Below are 21,066 nucleotides of genomic sequence, written 5' to 3' on the forward strand. Positions count from 1 at the left end.
CTTGTAATGTGCTCTTTAACCGATAGATTTAACCCTTCTATTGTCCAAACACTTTAAATGAAATCTAAAAAAATAAAATCATATTAAACATTAAATACAGTAATTGTCTATATATGTATATGTACAGTAGTGGCTTAAAGTGATGTCCTGCCTAGCAAAATTGACATATTCACCCTTTATTTTAATATTATACATATGTATATATATATATATATATAATGTATAATATTATTTATATATAAATTATTTTTAGTAAGTATATTGTGTAGTTGTGTTTGGAGTCGATTGTTTTATTCGTGATGATAACGCAATGAAACATGACAAATTGTGCCAACATAATTTTTGGCCGGGCTGTCGTACAAAGAAATTATGAACAAGTGCAAAAACAAGAGAGAACCGACAAAATATTAATAACTTATTATGTTTCTAGTCAATATATGCTTTTTCATGAGCTTTGTGTTTTTTTTTTTTTTGCATGTAAAATAAAACCTATAGCTGTAATTTGCCTTTTTTGCCAAATAATGTTATCAGATAAACACCTTAACCAAGTTTAATGTTTTGTTTTTCTTCATAATTAAAAATATTTTTCTCATATTTTGATGGTTTCATTGAACTTGTAGGGACATTAAAAACAAACATCACTTTTGCCCACTACTATACTACATATATGAGCTAAAAATATAACCGACCGACCCCAAACTTTTAAACACCAGTGTGCATATACAGTGAAATCTATAATTCAGAATTAAAACGTGATTTTTAGATGATGAAAGTTTGAAGAATCATAAAACAGACTCTTTTCTTAAGGCAATAGGAGGGTTATGTCCTTTTTTTATTTAACCACGTCTACAAAGTTGTGGCGTTTTGTATACATTTTTGCTGTGATTGTTTTTCTGATGTATGTCTGATGCTGATCCTCAAGCTCTCGGCCGTCGGTCCCGTTAGCGAGTCCAGTGTAGACACGGGTCATCTTCATCATCTTCATCTTCATCATCACAGCACTGATCTGGGTCGAGGACTGATCAAAGACCAACAGAAGAACAAACTCCTCCAGTCTGTGTGTGTGTGTGTGTGACTCACACATGCCGTTTCTTCTCAACACAAACATCTTGATCAAAAACAAACCACCTCGTTCTGATTGTCCGTCTAAAGCCGAGTTTAATCTCCAGATTGATGCGGTTTGGACTCTGAAAGTGTTCATGAACACAGTCGTCTGATTAAGAGTCCACTGCTTCTGCAGATCTGACCCAGATCTGGTCCAGTTCTGTCACAAAGGGAATGACCAACCAGCCCTTTCATGTGTGTGTGTGTGTGTGTGTGTGTGTGTGTGTGTGTGTGTGAGAGAGAGAGAGAGAGCAATCCCAGCATGCATTCCCAGGGCAGTGCATTTACAAACCCAACACACACAGAGCGCTCAGATCATGTGGACTCAAAAGAGTGAATCCCGGTGCGGATTAAACAATGTCGTCGATCCCAAGACACGATGATCAAAGTTTGCTGAACAGAAGTTGTGCTTTTCAGATGATGCATATTTACGTTGGATTCCTTTACATGTTGTCGTAACGCATTCAGGACACGGGTGAAACACTTCATCAGGCCTAAACGCTGGTACTATGTACAGTTATTTGAATATTGAAACAGTTTCTCTTTGTAAACAGACCCAATGTTAAAAACCCCCATACTGACACCGCTTTAATACGAGAAGACTGATGGATTAAACATGAGCAAAGCAATATGATATGTACATACAAATGACAAAAGAAAATCCTCAACATTTCAAAACGTCTACCAAGGTGAAAAATTGTCATTATTTAATGTATTAATAATTAGACTGTGGTATTAAAGGGCATGTGTTTATTTACAGTGTCTTCTTTTTTATTTACTTGCATATTTGCTATAATAAAAAAGGCGTAATATTCACCTGACAGTTGTTTGTGCTTTTCATCCACTTCTATAAATCAGCCACTAATATTGATAAATGACTGATAGACTTCTCAGTTCTGAGTTGTCAACCGTCAAAATATGAAGAAAATATTTTATATATATTTTAAATATTTTATATTTTAAATATGAAGAAAAATCTAAACACTAAACTTGGTTAAGATGTTTATCTGATAAAATTATTTGGCAAAAAGGACAAACTACATCTTGAGGTTTTATTTTGCATGCAAAAAAAAAACAAAAATACATACACAGTTATTAATATTTTGTTGGTTCTCTTTTGTTTTTGCATGTGTTCATACTTTCTTTGTATGACACACAATTCTGCATGTTTCATTGCATTATTATCACAAATAAAACTATTGACTCCAAGTACAAAAACACAATATGCTTACTAAATCTTAAAAACTATCTTTTAAATAATATTTCAATAAAGGGTGAAGATGTCAATTAATGTTTGCTTTTTCATGTGAACTTTTTTTTCTATGCATTGTTTTCAAAATAAAACCTGTAGTTTGCCTTTTTTTTTTTTTTTTGCCAAATAATTTTGTCAGACAAACATCTTAACCAAGTTTAGTGTTTTGTTCTTCCATTTTAAAATATCTTTTTTAAAATGTCTAAAATATTTTTCGCATATTTTTGAACATCTATTCAAATTTGTAGGGTCATTAAAAACAAAAATCCCCCCCAGACATCACTTTTGGCCACTACTGTATGTAAATTGTAAATATATTGTCTTTTTTTAAAAAATAAATACAATTTAGATAAATTCATAACATATCATAAAGTGTTTTAAAATCATATTTAGAAACACAATTATACATGTAATAAAACATTCTAAAATTTCAACAACAAAAAATGAATAAATATACAGCATTTATTTCATAAAAAGTTATGAAATATATATCTGACTGACATCAATATCTTAAAATAGCTATCTGTCATACAAACAGGAAAATAAACTGCAAAAAAAATATTTTCTTCCTCAGTATTTTTGTCTTGTTTTCTAGTAAAAATATCAAAATATTCTTGAATCAATATACATTTACTGGAGAACCAAAGTGAAGATATTAAGTCATATTTTCAGAAAAATCGAAATACCTGCTGATGGCGTCAGAAATATACATATATATATATATATATCATAAAAGTTATGAAACGGTGAACCACACACATGTAAACAACATTTTTAAGTTTAGTAAACAGCTTATTTATTCCTTTACAAAATAGGTACAAATACAGAAGTATGTTCACACAAACAGAAATATTTCAGGATATGTACAGAATTTACCAAAAATAAGATAGTTCTAATAAACACAAGGTCTTGTAAACAATATATACAAATCATCCATAGATCAAAACATTAAATTCCAGCTGTGCACATAATACAATATGAAGAGAGATCTAATAATATTTTGGCTACAAAGCGTAAGTCATAGAAAGAGCCTCCAGCAGAAATCAGAAATCAGAAGATTAATAAAGTCGCTTTAAACGACCCAACAAATACATTTGTGCTTGTTTCACATCGGACTGTCAGGGAATGAACCGTATTGCGAATGATAAAATATAAATAGGTAGAAAACGAAGTTTTCGACTGGACGTTGGAAACACTGAAGACATCAAAACCAATGAAACTAAAACCTTCAGACACACACACACACACACACACACACACTTTAACAGGATTCATGATGCATAGAAGAGCGAGAGGGTCCAGAATGAAGAAAGGTCACAGAGCTTGACCTCTCCTGACATCATGTACGGCGAACCCTCACCAAACTTAATGCTTACAGGACGGCCCGGACGGGACTCGTGTTCTTCATCATAATATTTGACTGACATCAATCACTGAAAATATCTATCTGGAATAATCAGGCACACTGATTTAAAGGAAAATACACTGCAAAAAATACACTTCCTCTGCATTTCTGTCTCGTTTTCCAGTACAAATATCTAAACATGCACAAGATTCAAGATACACTTACTTTTTAAAAGCAAAATGGCTTATGATATCAAGTTTTATTTTCTGAAAAATGTATCGAAAAAAGTTAACGTCCCATTAGTAAATGTTACTCAATGCATTAATCGATACATTTGTCGCAGTATTTATTAACCTTTGTTAATGTTAGATGATAGAACAATTGTTAATTGTTAGTTTATGTCATGCCCATAAAATAATATTAACAGATACAACTTTTGTTCAGAATGTTGCTTTTTTATAGACTGCGAAAACCCAGACAAACTTCCGGCAAATTTAGATTTGCTCCGCAAGTAGTCTGGCATTCAAGCCCATTTCTAATCCGTCCAAATCAGAAACGTAGAGGCGGGCTTTACACGCTGACGATCGCTCTGATTGGTTTTAGGTCTATCCAGTTGCGCCCAGAGGCATTTGAGCGACGTCCGTTGGTGACGCCCCTTTGGAAATGAGTTATTTATGAAGCTTTGCCAGACCATAATTCAGTTACTACTGAGAATGGTCTGACAGCTTTTTTATGAAACTTACATTTAAGTGTTGATAAAAAAAGAAGGCATGAAGCTAGAATTAAATGTTTTTTCTTTAAATTAAAACGGGTTCTTTCTTTAAAAGCTTTTTGTTCTTTCTTTTGATATATTGGACATCAGATATTCATAAATCAACATATTCTGGGGGCCGTGAAAATTATTTAAAAAAAAAATGCTTTCAGAAAATAAAACTTAATATTTTCAGTCATTTTGCTTCTCAAGCAAATGTATCTTGATGTCAGAATGTTTAGATATTGTACTGGAAAACAAGACAAGAAAATACTGAGTGAGAAAATGATTTTTTTGCAGTGAAAATGCAAAGTGAGATTAAACATCATTAACATAAACAGGACGAATCGGCAGTGAAATCCAGTTTTACACACAAACATGAAATCAAATGAAGCGCTAGTACTTTCATAATGCATGCTCGTGGTCTTATTGTAATGGATTCATCAGCGCACGTCAGTCCAAAGGAAAGTGTTTGTCTTCATAATGTAGTGCCGCTTTAAGACGGGATGATGTACGAGATGAGAAACGCTTCAGAACAGAAGTCAAACGTGTGTTTGCGTGTTGGTATTGCTATCGCTCGGCTCTCGGCTGGCCTGATTCGGGATTCCTGCTCCTCACGGACACACATTACACTTACATCACATCGACACACAGAAGCTTCATGATCGGGATTCATTCCTCAATACAGACTTGAGTTTAAAGTGTTAGTTGTGTTGCTGAAAAGTCATTTATACATGCTTTTAAAAACAATATTCATCAAAAAGTCTATTTACATTAAAGTCTCGCTGATAAAAGTTTTCCAAATAGAGTTTTAGCCGATAAATTCTGCTTTTCACGGGGGAGTTTAATACTGTGATCTTGTTTTCCAGCACAAATATCCAAACATTCTTACATCAGGAGACATTTAACGGAGAAGCAAAATGACTGAAGATATTAAGTTTTGTTTACTGAAAAATGTATCAAAATGAAGTGAGTTTGTGCTTGAAATATCTGCCAATAAGTTCTGAAAAATGATCTTAATTCAAAGGGAAAACAAGATTATTTCTCTGACACCACTGGCAAATATTAGGTCTTGTTTTAGGCATAAACTCACTTCATTTTGAGAAGATATTAGTGTTGTTTTCAGACAAAAAATGATCATTTTCCTTCAAGTAAATGTATCTTGATTTGAGATTTTTTAGATGTTTGTATGGAAACAAGACAAAAATGCTAAGTAAATAACTGTTTTCCATGTGGTTGTACACTGATGATGATGATGGTGTTTGGGAAAGTCTGCATAAGGTTAAGAGAACACAATTTCTTTTCCAGAAAAGTACATGGATCACTTCAAGGCGTTTCGTCTCAAAGATCGTTCACTGTAAGCGCTCCGTGTTGAATATACAGCAGAATGACATCGGCACTGCAAAAACACTTCACCTTCATCAGGATTTACCTCTTGTTTTACACTCAAAAATTTGCAAAAATGCATGAAATATTACGATGCTCTAAGCATAACCAAACGAAATGTCAATATGAAATCAAAATTGACGATTCTTATTTTATGATGGAATAATGCAGTATTTATTATAAATTACTTATCCGTGCACATCATTATTGTTTTAAAATCATGTGCATTCTCGAATGAAAATTAGCAACATGTCTTCTCTTCTCTGATGATGATGTGGGCGGGGCAACCTGTCACTCACATCAGATCCACCAATAGCAAACCACAACCGTCCAATCAATTTCCCATGGACAAAATCAAGCCCCGCCCACATTTGCTCCTCACAATAGGGAAGAAAAGACGAGCTTCCATTTTTAATGTTGTCTTTAACAACTTGTTAAAAATTGCTAATAGGGGATATTTGAGAAAAATTAAATTCTATTTTGTGTTTCGCCTAAACTTTTTGTTTTTAGAATATTTTTATGTCTGTAAAAACAAAATAAAAATACTGATAAAGAAAGTGATGATGTTTGCAGTGTCAGATTCATTCATACACAAAAACCAACCAACCAAACAAACAAACAAACAAACAAACAAACAAACAAACAAACAAACAAACAACAAACAAACGCTCCTCGGCTCAAAGCCAGAGACACAAGCCTTAAAATTCACTATCATAAATACAATTTCCCTAATAAAGTTGAGGAGAAAACAGGAAACGTGAAGTACATCTTAGTCGTTTCTCTTTTTTTCCCAAACCTTTTTGTCTGAAAAGCAACGCTGAGATCACGAGGTCACACACACTGATGGGGCTGAAGGCACGTCGCAGGGCTGAAGGAAGTGTTGGTCGGGTGATCCCTCGGTAGTGTGCAGAGTTCAGTTAGTGTACACTACTTCAGGAGAGCTCGATACAGAAGGAGAGATCTGCTGGTCTCTCGCTCCTGCTCCATGTAGAAGATGAAGTCCCTGAGATTGACACGTGTTATTCTCTGTCGGGAATACTGTCGCGACGAGCCGGAGGAGGCCGACGATCCGGCCGGAGAACCTGCCGAACTCCCCGACACCTGAGGAGAACAAAACACAGATCTCATATTAAACCATACGGATTGAAAGACTCAACTCACGACAGATTCCAGTAACGTTTGACACTGCGCTTGAATAGGGCTGGACGATATATCGTTTTAGCATTGCTAACTTTTAGCACGTTAGTCACATCGCAGTCAAGTATAGGGATTGTAGTTGTAGTTCAAATGTTATCAAAATGATTCCAGTTTGCATGGAAACTACTAAAAAGTCTGTATTATGCAGGCAAGTGATTTGGCGATGTCAATTTGTATAGAAAGACTATGCGCCTGCACACATACAGTATATGACCCTGGACCACAAAACCAGTCACATGGGTTATTTTTTGAAATTGAGATTTATACATCATCCCAAAGCTAAATAAATAAGCTTTCCATTGATTTATGGTTTGTTAGGATAGGACAATATTTGGCCGAGACACAACTATTGTAAATCTGGAATCTGAGGGTGCAAAAAAAAAAAATCAAAACATTGAGAAAATCTCCTTTAAAGTTGTTCATTTATGTTGGCGATTGTGCTGCATTCACTCAGACAAATACATGTTTTATATATTTATGGTAGAAAATTTCCAAATATCTTCATGGAACATGATCTTTACTTAATATCCTAATGATTTTTGGCATAAAAGAAAAATCAATAATTTTGACCCATACAATGTATTGTTGGCTATGTACTGGTACTGGTGACGTGATCCAGGGTCACGTATATTCAAACGCGCATCTATAGACTAAACACGTGATATCCACGCCGTCACCATCTTCACAGATTCACGTTTTTGAAGTTTACACAGAGATGATAACATTTTCACAACTTGCACCTTGGAACCTATTTCAAAGTTTGCGTTCTCGAGCAGCAAACACTGTTGTCATGCAAATGAACGGCCAGAACACATTAAACGTTTCCTGTGTTCATCTAAAACGGTGTCGTTTTAGCGGCCCCTACGTTAATAACTAATGATTTTTGCAATGGAAGTGAATCAATCTAAAACTAACTTTATCTGGACAATAACTTTATTCTAGAGCTGCTGTAAAGCCAAAACAATCTCTGTTACTTTAATTTCCTATTATCAGTGTAAAGCTGCTTTGAAACAATCTGTATTGATAAAAGCGCTATATTAATGAAGGTGATTTGATCCATATGTATCAGGCAACACAGCTCGAAACACACTTGATTCTTATATTAATCGCTAAGTTTAATCATCATAGAGGCAAAGTTTATAATTTGCACGTTTTTGATCCTGTTGGTTTAAATATTCAAGCGATTTTAAAACATTTGAGCGCAAGAAGACGCTTGTACGGACTCGAAAAACTATGTAAAAATGCCCGTCTCGTAGAGTATCCTCACTTATGTCTTATGTGAACGTAAAGAACTGAGAAAAAAACGGATGCGCATCAGTATATTGGATCAGTGCATTCGGTCTTAAAGTGACAGCAGCCTAATAAACCTGCTGTGTCATTAATGTTAATCAAACAACAAAATACAAAGAGAAAATCCCTTTTGTAGCTTTAACAAAGACGAATTATATTCCATATATTCAGACTATGCAGTGTTCTATCTTTGTTCTATCTTATTTATATATGCTTGTAATTTCTTTATTATTTTGCAGATTCACTACCCTACAAAATCATCCCAATCATCCTAGAATTATTAAATATTTCCAAATAGAGCCATTCAAGTCATCTGGTGAAAATGTTTTCATATCGCAATATATCACAGAAAAACTAAATATAATTTTTCAATATCGTGCAGCCCTAGCCCTACCAGATAAAATATTGTAGTGCACAGTTGTGGTCAGAATTATTCACACCCCTGGTAAATATGATAAAAATAAATCTGCAATGTTTATCTTTTTGTTCTTTAATTCCAAAAAATCCCCAAAAAACTAACCTTTTATTGAAATAAAAGAATTGAAATTAAATAAATAATATAAATAAAAATTATTTCAGATCCAAAGAGCATGTTGAGATTCACACAAGAAAGAGACACATGATCACTGACACTCTTCTATTTGCAGTTGATGTAATGAAGTCATTTGGGATAAAACCTAAATAAAATTCAGCATTTCTGATGTTATTATGATCAAAAAATGTCTTTTCTTAAACTTGAATATCAGTGGATTACACTGAGATACTCAGTTTGCCTCGAACGGGTTTACTCTTCGCCCATTCTCACAAGACTTCCTGTTCATCTGCTGCTTTCAAGCATAAACTGAAGGAGAAGTCAAATAAACAAACGGATTTTTACACAGCTGAGTCAGACCTCCATCTTTCATGAAGAACAGAAAAAGATCAGATGGGAAGACCGGAAACGAAGTCTTTCTCTCCAGCATACGTCGCACAATTAGACTGATTGCTTTCGGTAAACACAAATCACACGGAGCCCTTAATGGAAACCATCTGACGGGAACAGGAATCCTGCAAACGCCAGCGAACGCATGGTGGCCGCTTGTGTCTCGTCTCCAGCGAGCCGTCAGCGGATCTGACGGGTGGAGTGTGCTGAGGTGGGGTGAATTTAGGACAGGCAGCGCTCGGGACGCCCTCAGGCCTCAAGACCTCCAGAAGCAAGATCTGGACTCATCAGGCCAATCAGAGTTGACCTCATGTGAAAGGCAGGCATGCCTTCTGCCATGGCAATTAATGCCAATCATAGCCTGGACCAATCAAACGCATCCATCTACCTGGACACGCCGACGGGCTTCTGGCGTTTGTGTTTGTGTGCGGAATATTCACATGTGTTTGAGAGAAAGAAAAACAGTTCGAGGAAGAGACAAGGGAAGAAAACCATGCGACGTGAAATACATATTCAACTATAAAGCAGCTCTACGGAAGATTATTCAGATGTTGATTCAGTTCAGTAACTGTCAATTTCGTTCATCAATTATGAAACGGATTAAATCTCAATTCAGTTCAATAACAGTGTGAATGTTCCAAAGTTCACTAGTTATGAAACACATTTATTCAAATCGAGTCAGTTCAATGTTGATTCAATTCACTTCAATAGTGTCGATGTTGCAGTTGTCGATGACACTATTGCCTTCTGTAGAGCTGCTTTACAGGAGTATCAAATTAAATTCATAATTGATGAACTGCAAACAGTGACACAGTTATTGAACTGAATTAGGCTGAATAACAACACAACTGTCATCTATAGAGCTGCTTATAGCTGAATTAAACTCGCCTCATAATTTGATAAACTGCACTATTATTGAACTAAACTGAATCAACACTTGTTCTGAGTAATGGCACTATTGTCTTCAGTAGAGCTGCTTTGATAGCTGATTCAAATTTGTTTCATAATTGATGAACTGTAACATCAACACTGTTATTGAACTGAATTGAATCAACAGTGAATTATGAAACAAATTAATTTAACTCAAGTCAGTTCAATGTTGATTCAATTCAGTTCAATAACGATGTGCAGATGTTGCGGATATCTCAATTCAACTGAAAAGTAACTCTACAGAAGACAATAACAATTTTTCAGCTCAATTCAGTTCAATAACTGAAGAGTTGCAAAGGTCATCAATAATGAAACAAATAAAATTTCAGCTGTAAAGCGGCTCTGCAGAAGATAATAGTGCCATTGTTCAGTTCAACTTTTGTCAGTCAAGTTGATACTATTATTGAACATTCAGACACAAACAAAACGCTTATTTATAGGATTGGCAGAAGTTTTCCCTCCTGAAAGTTTGCAGTACGAGTGTTTTCTACACGATTATTTAGTAATTGAACTAAGACTGTGAAACGATTAATCGCATCCAAAATAAATGTGCATACTTATTTTGTATATATAAATTCACACACATGCATGTATATATTTAAGAAAAATGTGTTATTTATATATAAAATATTTATTTGTATATATAATACAAATTTATATATATATATATATATATATATATATATATATATATATATATACACAGTATATTTAAGCAAATATTTCTTAAATATATACATGCATGTGTGTGTATTTATATATACAAAATAATTATACACAGTACACACATATATTATGTAAAGACAAACTTTGGATGCGATTAATCGCGATTAATTGTTTCACAGCCCTAAATTGAACTTGTCTCGATTATTTACAGTCATTGAAATGCAGGTTTTCCTCCTGAAAGTTTGCAGTATGAGTGTTTTCTACACGATTATTTAGTCATTGAACTTGTCTCGATTATTTACAGTCATTGAAATGCAGGTTTCCCTCCTGAAAGTTTGCAGTATGAGTGTTTTCTACACGATTATTTAGTCATTGAACTTGTCTCGATTATTTACAGTCATTGAAATGCAGGTTTCCCTCCTGAAAGTTTGCAGTATGAGTGTTTTCTACATGATTATTTAGTCATTGAACTTGTCTCGATTATTTACAGTCATTGAAATTCAGGTTTTCCCTCCTGAAAGTTTACAGTATGAGTGTTTTCTACACGATTATTTACAGTCATTGAAATGCAGGTTTTCCTCCTGAAAGTTTGCAGTATGAGTGTTTTCTACACGATTATTTAGTCATTGAACTTGTCTCAATTATTTACAGTCATTGAAATGCAGGTTTCCCTCCTGAAAGTTTGCAGTATGAGTGTTTTCTACACGATTATTTAGTCATTGAACTTGTCTCGATTATTTACAGTCATTGAAATGCAGGTTTCCCTCCTGAAAGTTTGCAGTACAAGTGTTTTCTACACGATTATTTAGTCATTGAACTTGTCTTGATTATTTAAAGTCATTGAAATGCAGGTTTTCCTCCTGAAAGTTTGCAGTATGAGTGTTTTCTACACGATTATTTAGTCATTGAACTTGTCTCAATTATTTACAGTCACTGAAATGCAGGTTTTCCCTCCTGAAAGTTTACAGTATGAGTGTTTTCTACACGATTATTTACAGTCATTGAAATGCAGGTTTTCCTCCTGAAAGTTTGCAGTATGAGTGTTTTCTACACGATTATTTAGTCATTGAACTTGTCTCAATTATTTACAGTCATTGAAATGCAGGTTTCCCTCCTGAAAGTTTGCAGTACAAGTGTTTTCTACACGATTATTTAGTCATTGAACTTGTCTTGATTATTTAAAGTCATTGAAATGCAGGTTTCCCTCCTGAAAGTTTGCAGTATGAGTGTTTTCTACACGATTATTTACAGTCATTGAAATGCAGGTTTCCCTCCTGAAAGTTTACAGTACGAGTGTTTTCTACATGATTATTTAGTCATTGAACTTGTCTCGATTATTTACAGTCATTGAAATGCAGGTTTCCCTCCTGAAAGTTTGCAGTATGAGTGTTTTCTACATGATTATTTAGTCATTGAACTTGTCTCGATTATTTACAGTCATTGAAATGCAGGTTTTCCCTCCTGAAAGTTTGCAGTATGAGTGTTTTCTACACGATTATTTAGTCATTGAACTTGTCTCGATTATTTACAGTCATTGAAATGCAGGTTTCCCTCCTGAAAGTTTGCAGTATGAGTGTTTTCTACATGATTATTTAGTCATTGAACTTGTCTCGATTATTTACAGTCATTGAAATTCAGGTTTTCCCTCCTGAAAGTTTACAGTATGAGTGTTTTCTACACGATTATTTACAGTCATTGAAATGCAGGTTTTCCTCCTGAAAGTTTGCAGTATGAGTGTTTTCTACACGATTATTTAGTCATTGAACTTGTCTCAATTATTTACAGTCATTGAAATGCAGGTTTCCCTCCTGAAAGTTTGCAGTATGAGTGTTTTCTACACGATTATTTAGTCATTGAACTTGTCTCGATTATTTACAGTCATTGAAATTCAGGTTTTCCCTCCTGAAAGTTTACAGTATGAGTGTTTTCTACACGATTATTTACAGTCATTGAAATGCAGGTTTCCCTCCTGAAAGTTTGCAGTATGAGTGTTTTCTACATGATTATTTAGTCATTGAACTTGTCTCGATTATTTACAGTCATTGAAATGCAGGTTTTCCCTCCTGAAAGTTTGCAGTATGAGTGTTTTCTACACGATTATTTAGTCATTGAACTTGTCTCGATTATTTACAGTCATTGAAATGCAGGTTTCCCTCCTGAAAGTTTGCAGTATGAGTGTTTTCTACATGATTATTTAGTCATTGAACTTGTCTCGATTATTTACAGTCATTGAAATTCAGGTTTTCCCTCCTGAAAGTTTACAGTATGAGTGTTTTCTACACGATTATTTACAGTCATTGAAATGCAGGTTTTCCTCCTGAAAGTTTGCAGTATGAGTGTTTTCTACACGATTATTTAGTCATTGAACTTGTCTCAATTATTTACAGTCATTGAAATGCAGGTTTCCCTCCTGAAAGTTTGCAGTATGAGTGTTCTCTTACGAGAGGTTCTCTCGTATTGCGTAAGTAGCTTACGCATCGGGAAAGTCTTCTTTCTTCGAGATCTGAAGCCAAAAAATTATCCTTAATTTTGTATTCATTGTCAACGCAGTGCAGCAGCCGACAGACCTAGGCAGGCTAAATAAGCGTGCTCATTGGCTGCTCGGCTGCAACTGCTTAAGCCTATCGGTGAGCGCTCTGAACGCGGCAACCAATGAGGGCGCTTCGCGCCCTCCACACCCTTCTAACCGTCAGAATGGGCGTGGCCAGCGTGTATATATTCAGCGCTCACAGGCTAAAATTCTGATTTTCTTGTCTTCAGCGACGCTCTTCGCATCGCTGGATCTTGAGAGCCGCCGCCGTTGAAACCAGCGACCAGCAAGCTTAGGACAGCGCCTGAGGAAGCCGGCCGTCTTCGCCGCCTTCAGCCATCCGTGCCTGCTACGCTATCCGGCGACATATCCTTTACATTATTACTGTTTCTGTGTGTACTCTAAAAGAGCACGAGGCGTTTTTGTAAAAGCGCCTCGTTTTTGCGGCTCGTGCCGCGCCCCGCTCAGCAACGGAGACCGCCACCTTTCTGCGCTCTCCGCCTGGGCCGCGGGCACGCCGCCACCGCACTCTCCGAGTGCGAAGAGCTTTCAATGTCGACCCTGCGGGCTCGACTTGAAGCTTTCGACCAAGCTGTCGCTCCGCCTGTCCCTGCCGGGCCGCGCAATAAGAAGCGCCGCTCGCAGCGACCACCGGAGACTGTTGTGACTGAGGAGCTCGCCGGAACCTCTCCCTCGAGCTCTCTCTCGCCCTCTCCCTCCCGGCCGCTCAACCGCCGGCTCTGCCCGCGCCGCCGCCGCGTCAGGAGATGAGGTGAATGTGATAGATACCCGTACTCTCCCTCTGTTCGAGCCGTGCAATACGCCGCTCACGAGGGATGGCAGAAGCGGACGGCCTCGGAGCGAGTTTCCTCTCCCTCTGTTCGAGCCGTGCAATACGCCGCTCACGAGGGATGGCAGGAGCAGACGGTCTCGGAGCGAGTTTCCTCTCCCTCTGTTCGAGCCGCGCAAACTGCGCCGCTCACAAGGGATGGCAGGAGCGGACGGTCTGAGCTCTCTTTACGTTACAAGAAAGCTACTCCGTCCTCGCGCGTCACTGGTGAAAGGGGAACAGAGTGTTTTCGTCCCGCCGTGGCCTGGACTATAACCTCCATTCTCACACATTTCTCAGTCCCCTCTTAAGTTCAGGCGACTGGAATTGTTACTATTGCAGTATACGAGCCTGTTATAAATACACGCTCGCCTGCAAGCAAACGCTGTCACAAGACATGATGACGCTAACCGCGTACTAATGTATTCTCCCCTGTGGCTCAGTGGCGGAATCCTAGACTGTCAAGCTAGAGACCCGGGTTCGGTCCCCGCTCTCGCGGCAGTTAAAGTTTATGCTGTTCGCTTCTCCGAGCTCGCGGCCAGTTTTTCTTACATACAGAAAACAAGCCCGCTCTCTCCCTCGTTGGGCCGTGCAGATTGCGCCGTTCAAGGGATGACAAAGCGGACGGTCACGAGCAGCGTTCAGCGTGCGCGCCTCACTCACCGGCGAAAAGAGAAGAGAGTGTGTTAGTCTCGCTACGGCTGGACAACCGCCAATCCTCACACATTTCTCAGTCCCCTCTTAAGTTCAGGCGACTGGAAATATTACTATTGCAGTAAACGAGCCTGTTTTAAACACACGCTCGCCTGCAAACGAACGCCGACGCGACACATGAGGTCGCTTTTTATATGCTCGCGCTAACTGAAAGCCTATGTGATTCCCCTGTGGCTCAGTGGCAGAATCATAGGCTTTCATGCGAGAGACCCGCGTTCGATCCCAGCTCTCGGGGAAAATAAAATTTATGCTGCTTGCTTCTCCGAGCTCGCGGCCAGTCTTTCTTACTTACAGAAAGCGAACCCGCCCCTCGCACCACACCTTCTCAGGGTGCTCGAGTATTTTTTGAGCGTCTAAACACGAGAGAAGAAAAGACGGTTAAATCCCGCAGCCCTGCGGCTGGACCACCGTCGAAGCTTAACGCTCTGTCAGTCCCCGTTGCCACGGCTACTGCAGCTGTTTACCCCGCAGTCAACGAGCCGGTATCTACTCGCTCGCCTGCGCGCATCCGCCGTTCTCACGGCAACCCAGAAAATGTCAAAAGAGCATAATGTCTGGTTGCACGGCTGACGCCGTATGTGTTTCTAGTACAGTGAATGTGCCCACGTTCTGTGCTCACCCCTGTACACAAGCACTATACATCCCGTGCCTCTCACAGAGCCCACTCTCATGAAGCAGGCAAAAGCCGCTTTAGTGTTAAAAGTAGGTCACGTGTCCACTTCTCCGTGCCCACACCTACTCACTGCCCGCTCTGTCACACGGCCTTGCACGACCGGTCATGTTTTAAATGTGAGTCCTGTGCCCGCCCTCGAGCGCTCACACATACATTTTCGCGCCTCACACTATATGTTCCCCGTCCAAAGCCACCGGGACACTGTGTGTAAAACGGCCAGCTATCGCTACGTGCGATCCGCCGTATCTAACCACCAAGAGCGCGCGCGCCGCGCCCGCCCCTGAATGTAACTCCTGTGCCCGCCCTCGAGCGCTCACACATACTAACGAACATTTTCGCCCCGACGCCGCCAGCGCGCGTCGCGCCTCACACTTTATGTTCCCCGTCTAAAGCCACCGGGACACTGTGTGTAAAACGGCCAGCTATCGCTGCGTGCGATCTGCCGTATCTAAGCACCAAGAGCGCGCGCGCCGCGCCCGCCCCTCCGTTTCGAGCTCTCGAGCCCGCGATGCGCGGCGATCGGAGCCCGGAGGCCATTCTGCCCCTGGCTGCACACGCAAAAGCGTGGGAAACTATTCCAGGCGCATCAGAACGGGTGCTAAGCACAGTAAAACAGGGTTATACTCTGCAGTTCGCTCGCCGCCCTCCGCGCTTTCAAGCGCGTATCGAGACCAGAGTGAATGGGGAAGTAGCACATCTACTTCGAGCAGAAATAGCTACACTTCTGTGCAAAAGGGCTATGGAACCGGTTTCCCCTTCCATGAGCGAGTCGGGCTTTTACAGCCGTTATTTCCTCGTTCCCAAGAAGGACGGAGCACTCAGACCAATTTTGGATCTGAGACGTTTGAACGAGGCTCTTATGAGAAGACCGTTCAAAATGCTCACAACCAGACAAATTCTCGCGCAAATTCGCCCGAGGGACTGGTTTATATCTCTCGATCTAAAAGACGCGTGCTTTTCAGATCCTGATAATACCCCGTCACAGGCCATTCTTGAGATTTGCCTTCGACGGTCAGGTATATCAGTACACGGCCCGCCTGTCGACACAGCGCGCACGCTGCATTCGACGCCTGGCCGCGTCTTTCCGGCCGGGCAGCACCGTACCTCTCAAAACATTTCAGAGGCTACTGGGTTGTATGGCCTCAGCCGCAGCAGTGCTTCGGCTGGGTCTTTTACGAATGCGCCCGCTACAATGCTGGCTGAATGCCCGAGTGCCTCACAGAGCATGGGCTTCCGGCGGTATTCGCATCAGAGTGACTCAGAGCTGCGTTTCAGCTCTGAAGCCCTGGTTAGCGGCCGACTGGTACCAGCGGGGAGTGACAATGGGAGCTATCTCACACCGCAAAATTATCTCGACGGACGCTTCCACCTCAGGCTGGGGCGCTCTGTTCGAGGGCAAACCGGCTTTTGGCCTATGGTCAGACCGGGAAAAATGCCTCCACATAAACTGTTTGGAGATGATAGCGGTCGAGAACGCGCTCAGGCGCTTCCTCCCATTCATACGGGATCACCATGTGCTAGTCCGCTCGGACAACATGTCCGTGGTATCCTATGTGAACCGACAGGGCGGTGTCAGATCCAGGAATCTGTGCAGGCTGACAGAACGCCTTCTCGTGTGGGCTTACCGCTCGCTGCGCTCGCTGAAAGCCGCGCACGTACCGGGCCACCTGAATGTCGGTCCAGACAGACTGTCCAGGGACAACATTCCCCCGGGAGAATGGTCTCTGCACCTCCAGACAGTCCAGTTTCTCTGGCGCCTATTCGGCAGAGCGGAAATCGACCTCTTTGCGTCGAAAGACAATGCTCAATGCCTGAAGTTTTATTTGAAGAGCGAAGACGCGCTGTCCCAGACATGGCCCAGCCTCCCGCTGTATGCTTTTCCTCCGATCTCCCTGTTGCCACAGGTCATTTAGAGGATCAGAGAAACGCACCACTCAGTGCTGCTTATAGCCCCGCGATGGGAAAACCAAACTTGGTACCCAGAGCTAGTGAGGCTGTCGCACTCACCCCCGTGGCCGATCCCGGTGAGAAAGGATCCTCTCCCAAGCCGCTGGATCGATCTGGCATCCCCATCCAGAGCGCTGGTCGCTGCATGCATGGGTGATCAACGGATACCCGTTGACCTGTCAGAAGGGGTCGTGAACACGATCACACAGTCGAGAGCCCCCTCCACGAGACGGCTCTATGCGTCTAAATGGTCGGTGTTTTCTAAATGGTGCGCTACTCAAAACCTGGATCCGCGCGCATGCGGGGTCCCGCGGGTGCTCTCCTTCTTACAAGAGCTGTTGGAAAAGGGCAGATCCCCTTCCACGCTCAAAGTATATGTGGCCGCTATTACAGCGTTCGCTGAGACGACGCGCGGCCGGGCAATGGGAAGGAATGAGCTCATTATCCGCTTCCTCAGAGGAGCTAGACGGATGAATCCCCCGCGGCCCCCCTCGGTTCCCTCGTGGGATCTGTCCTTGGTCCTGGCGGCCCTAAAGGCTTTTCCCTTTGAACCGCTTGAATCCGTGGATCTAAAGTATCTGTCGCTTAAAACCGTTTTTCTGATAGCTCTGTCTTCAGTCAAACGATTGGGTGATTTGCACGCGCTATCTGTTAGCCCTGCATGTCTCGAGTTCGGGCCGAATGACTCGAAAGTCATTCTCAGACCGAGGCACGGTTACATCCCCAAAGCGATTGGAACCCTGTTTAGGGCACAAGTTATTTCCCTCTCGGCTCTGCCAGCATCCGATAGTGGGGACAGTGATAACCTCCTATGCCCTGTCCGGGCGCTGAGAGTTTACATCACGCGCTCCGCCGCTTTCAGGCGTTCAAAGCAGCTCTTTGTTTCCTTCGGCGGACGCACCAAAGGTCTTGCCGCCTCGAAGCAGAGCTTGTCCAGGTGGATAGTGGACGCGATAGCAGCAGCTTATGCCTCCAAACACCTGCAGTGCCCTCTGGGCATCAGAGCCCATTCCACTAGAGGCATGGCCTCGTCGTGGGCCTGGTCCAGCGGAATTTCTATCCACGACATTTGTATGGCGGCGAGCTGGGCCTCCCCGTCAACATTCGTGAGGTTTTATAACCTGGAAGTTCCTGCCCTACAGGCAAAAATATTGTCAGTATAAGTGACATGTATGCTCTGCCCAGCTCCCGTGTGCAGACTACGTTCATATGCTGGCGCTATTCTGGTAACTACTCAGGGTGAAGTGTTTGACTCAGACCGGCTGATCCGTTCTGTTTCCTATTTCCCGTTACGCGCTGTTATCGGTGCTGGCCCGCGCTGCTGGCCGCCCGCATTATTCTCTGCCGCGTGGGAATTTTTCTCTTCATGTGAGACCGACTATGTCGTTTTCTCCTACCCTTATGAGTGCTTATGTGCTGTATGGGCTCGCTCCGCCGGCCCTACTGTTTGTACTGCTATGTTTATAGACCGGCCGCGCCGCTCTATTTCATATGCTGCATGAAGTGCATGTACTGCGCTGGCCCGTCTCTCCGACCGGCCACATTTCCCAGCAGAGTGTTTTCCCCGGTTCCCCTGGGATTCATGGGCTGGATGCTCGGCGCAAACGGCGTTGACAAAGGGTTCCCGATGCGTAAGCTACTTACGCAATACGAGAGAACCTCTCGTAAGAGAACGTACTCGGTTACTAATGTAACCTCGGTTCTCTCTAGAAGAGGGAACGAGTATTGCGTAACCTGCCGTGTCGCGCCACGAGCTTTTGCGCTTCAGACTGCGAAAACCAGAATTTTAGCCTGTGAGCGCTGAATATATACACGCTGGCCACGCCCATTCTGACGGTTAGAAGGGTGTGGAGGGCGCGAAGCGCCCTCATTGGTTGCCGCGTTCAGAGCGCTCACCGATAGGCTTAAGCAGTTGCAGCCGAGCAGCCAATGAGCACGCTTATTTAGCCTGCCTAGGTCTGTCGGCTGCTGCACTGCGTTGACAATGAATACAAAATTAAGGATAATTTTTTGGCTTCAGATCTCGAAGAAAGAAGACTTTCCCGATGCGTAAGCTACTTACGCAATACTCGTTCCCTCTTCTAGAGAGAACCGAGGTTACATTAGTAACCGAGTACGTTTTCTACACGATTATTTAGTCATTGAACTTGTCTCGATTATTTACAGTCATTGAAATGCAGGTTTCCCTCCTGAAAGTTTGCAGTACAAGTGTTTTCTACACGATTATTTAGCCATTGAACTTGTCTTGATTATTTAAAGTCATTGAAATGCAGGTTTTCCTCCTGAAAGTTTGCAGTATGAGTGTTTTCTACACGATTATTTAGTCATTGAACTTGTCTCAATTATTTACAGTCACTGAAATGCAGGTTTTCCCTCCTGAAAGTTTACAGTATGAGTGTTTTCTACACGATTATTTACAGTCATTGAAATGCAGGTTTTCCTCCTGAAAGTTTGCAGTATGAGTGTTTTCTACACGATTATTTAGTCATTGAACTTGTCTCAATTATTTACAGTCATTGAAATGCAGGTTTCCCTCCTGAAAGTTTGCAGTACAAGTGTTTTCTACACGATTATTTAGTCATTGAACTTGTCTTGATTATTTAAAGTCATTGAAATGCAGGTTTCCCTCCTGAAAGTTTGCAGTATGAGTGTTTTCTACACGATTATTTACAGTCATTGAAATGCAGGTTTCCCTCCTGAAAGTTTACAGTACGAGTGTTTTCTACATGATTATTTAGTCATTGAACTTCTCTCGATTATTTAGTCATTGAAATGCAGGTTTCCCTCCTGAAAGTTTGCAGTATGAGTGTTTTCTACACGATTATTTAGTCATTGAACTTGTCTCGATTATTTAGTCATTGAAATGCAGGTTTCCCTCCTGAAAGTTTACAGTACGAGTGTTTTCTACACGATTATTTAGTCATTGAACTTGTCTCGATTATTTACAGTCATTGAAATGCAGGTTTCCCTCCTGAAAGTTTACAGTACGAGTGTTTTCTACACGATTATTTAGTCATTGAACTTGTCTCGATTATTTACAGTCATTGAAATGCAGGTTTCCCTCCTGAAAGTTTACAGTACGAGTGTTTTCTACACGATTATTTAGTCATTGAACTTGTCTTGATTATTTACAGTCATTGAAATGCAGGTTTCCCTCCTGAAAGTTTGCAGTATGAGTGTTTTCTACACGATGCGCTTCCGTCTCTTTGCGTTTGGCCTCAGGATCACAGATTGGCTCCAGCGCCTGCAGGGTCACACCGAGGCAGAGTAAGTGATCCAAACGCAGACAGAAAGGTCAGTTCTCCACATCTTTCCTCCCACTGTACGAATCCCACAGCCAACGCCAATAACCCAAACACAGCCCTGTTGATGTCTGTTTCCATGGAGATTCGTGCATCTCGTAACCCCACGTTAACCAGTACATAAACACAAACACACACACTCAGCTGATTCAGAGTCTTTCTCCAGGGAGCGAAACACTCTGAATTTTCTGATAATTAACTTTTCAGGATTGTCGAATCAGTGGTGAA

The 21,066-nt window shown here is 41.1% G+C and overlaps 2 protein-coding genes across 4 annotated transcripts in view; one reads left to right on the plus strand and one right to left on the minus strand.

Annotated features, from left to right (window-relative positions):
- kctd15b (potassium channel tetramerization domain containing 15b) overlaps positions 1 to 1,857 on the plus strand; it is a gene marked incomplete at its 5' end in the record, with an annotated part of 33,818 nt that extends 31,961 nt beyond the window's left edge. For all 3 annotated transcript variants that reach the window (XM_081373076.1, XM_081373075.1, XM_081373074.1), the window contains one exon: positions 1 to 1,857. This exon is cut by the window's left edge and continues 1,370 nt beyond it.
- A 1,288-nt stretch (positions 1,858 to 3,145) lies between these two features.
- LOC308694895 (transcription initiation factor TFIID subunit 4-like) overlaps positions 3,146 to 21,066 on the minus strand; it is a gene marked incomplete at its 5' end in the record, with an annotated part of 50,776 nt that continues 32,855 nt past the window's right edge. Inside the window, one exon of the mRNA XM_081372705.1 lies at positions 3,146 to 6,939. Coding sequence (XP_081228831.1) covers positions 6,766 to 6,939 — 174 coding nt within the window. The 3' untranslated portion in view covers positions 3,146 to 6,765. The remainder of the gene's footprint in view (positions 6,940 to 21,066) is intronic.

This window comes from Scardinius erythrophthalmus (assembly GCF_964197995.2).
Source record: "Scardinius erythrophthalmus genome assembly, chromosome: 8".
Taxonomy (NCBI): domain Eukaryota; kingdom Metazoa; phylum Chordata; class Actinopteri; order Cypriniformes; family Leuciscidae; genus Scardinius; species Scardinius erythrophthalmus.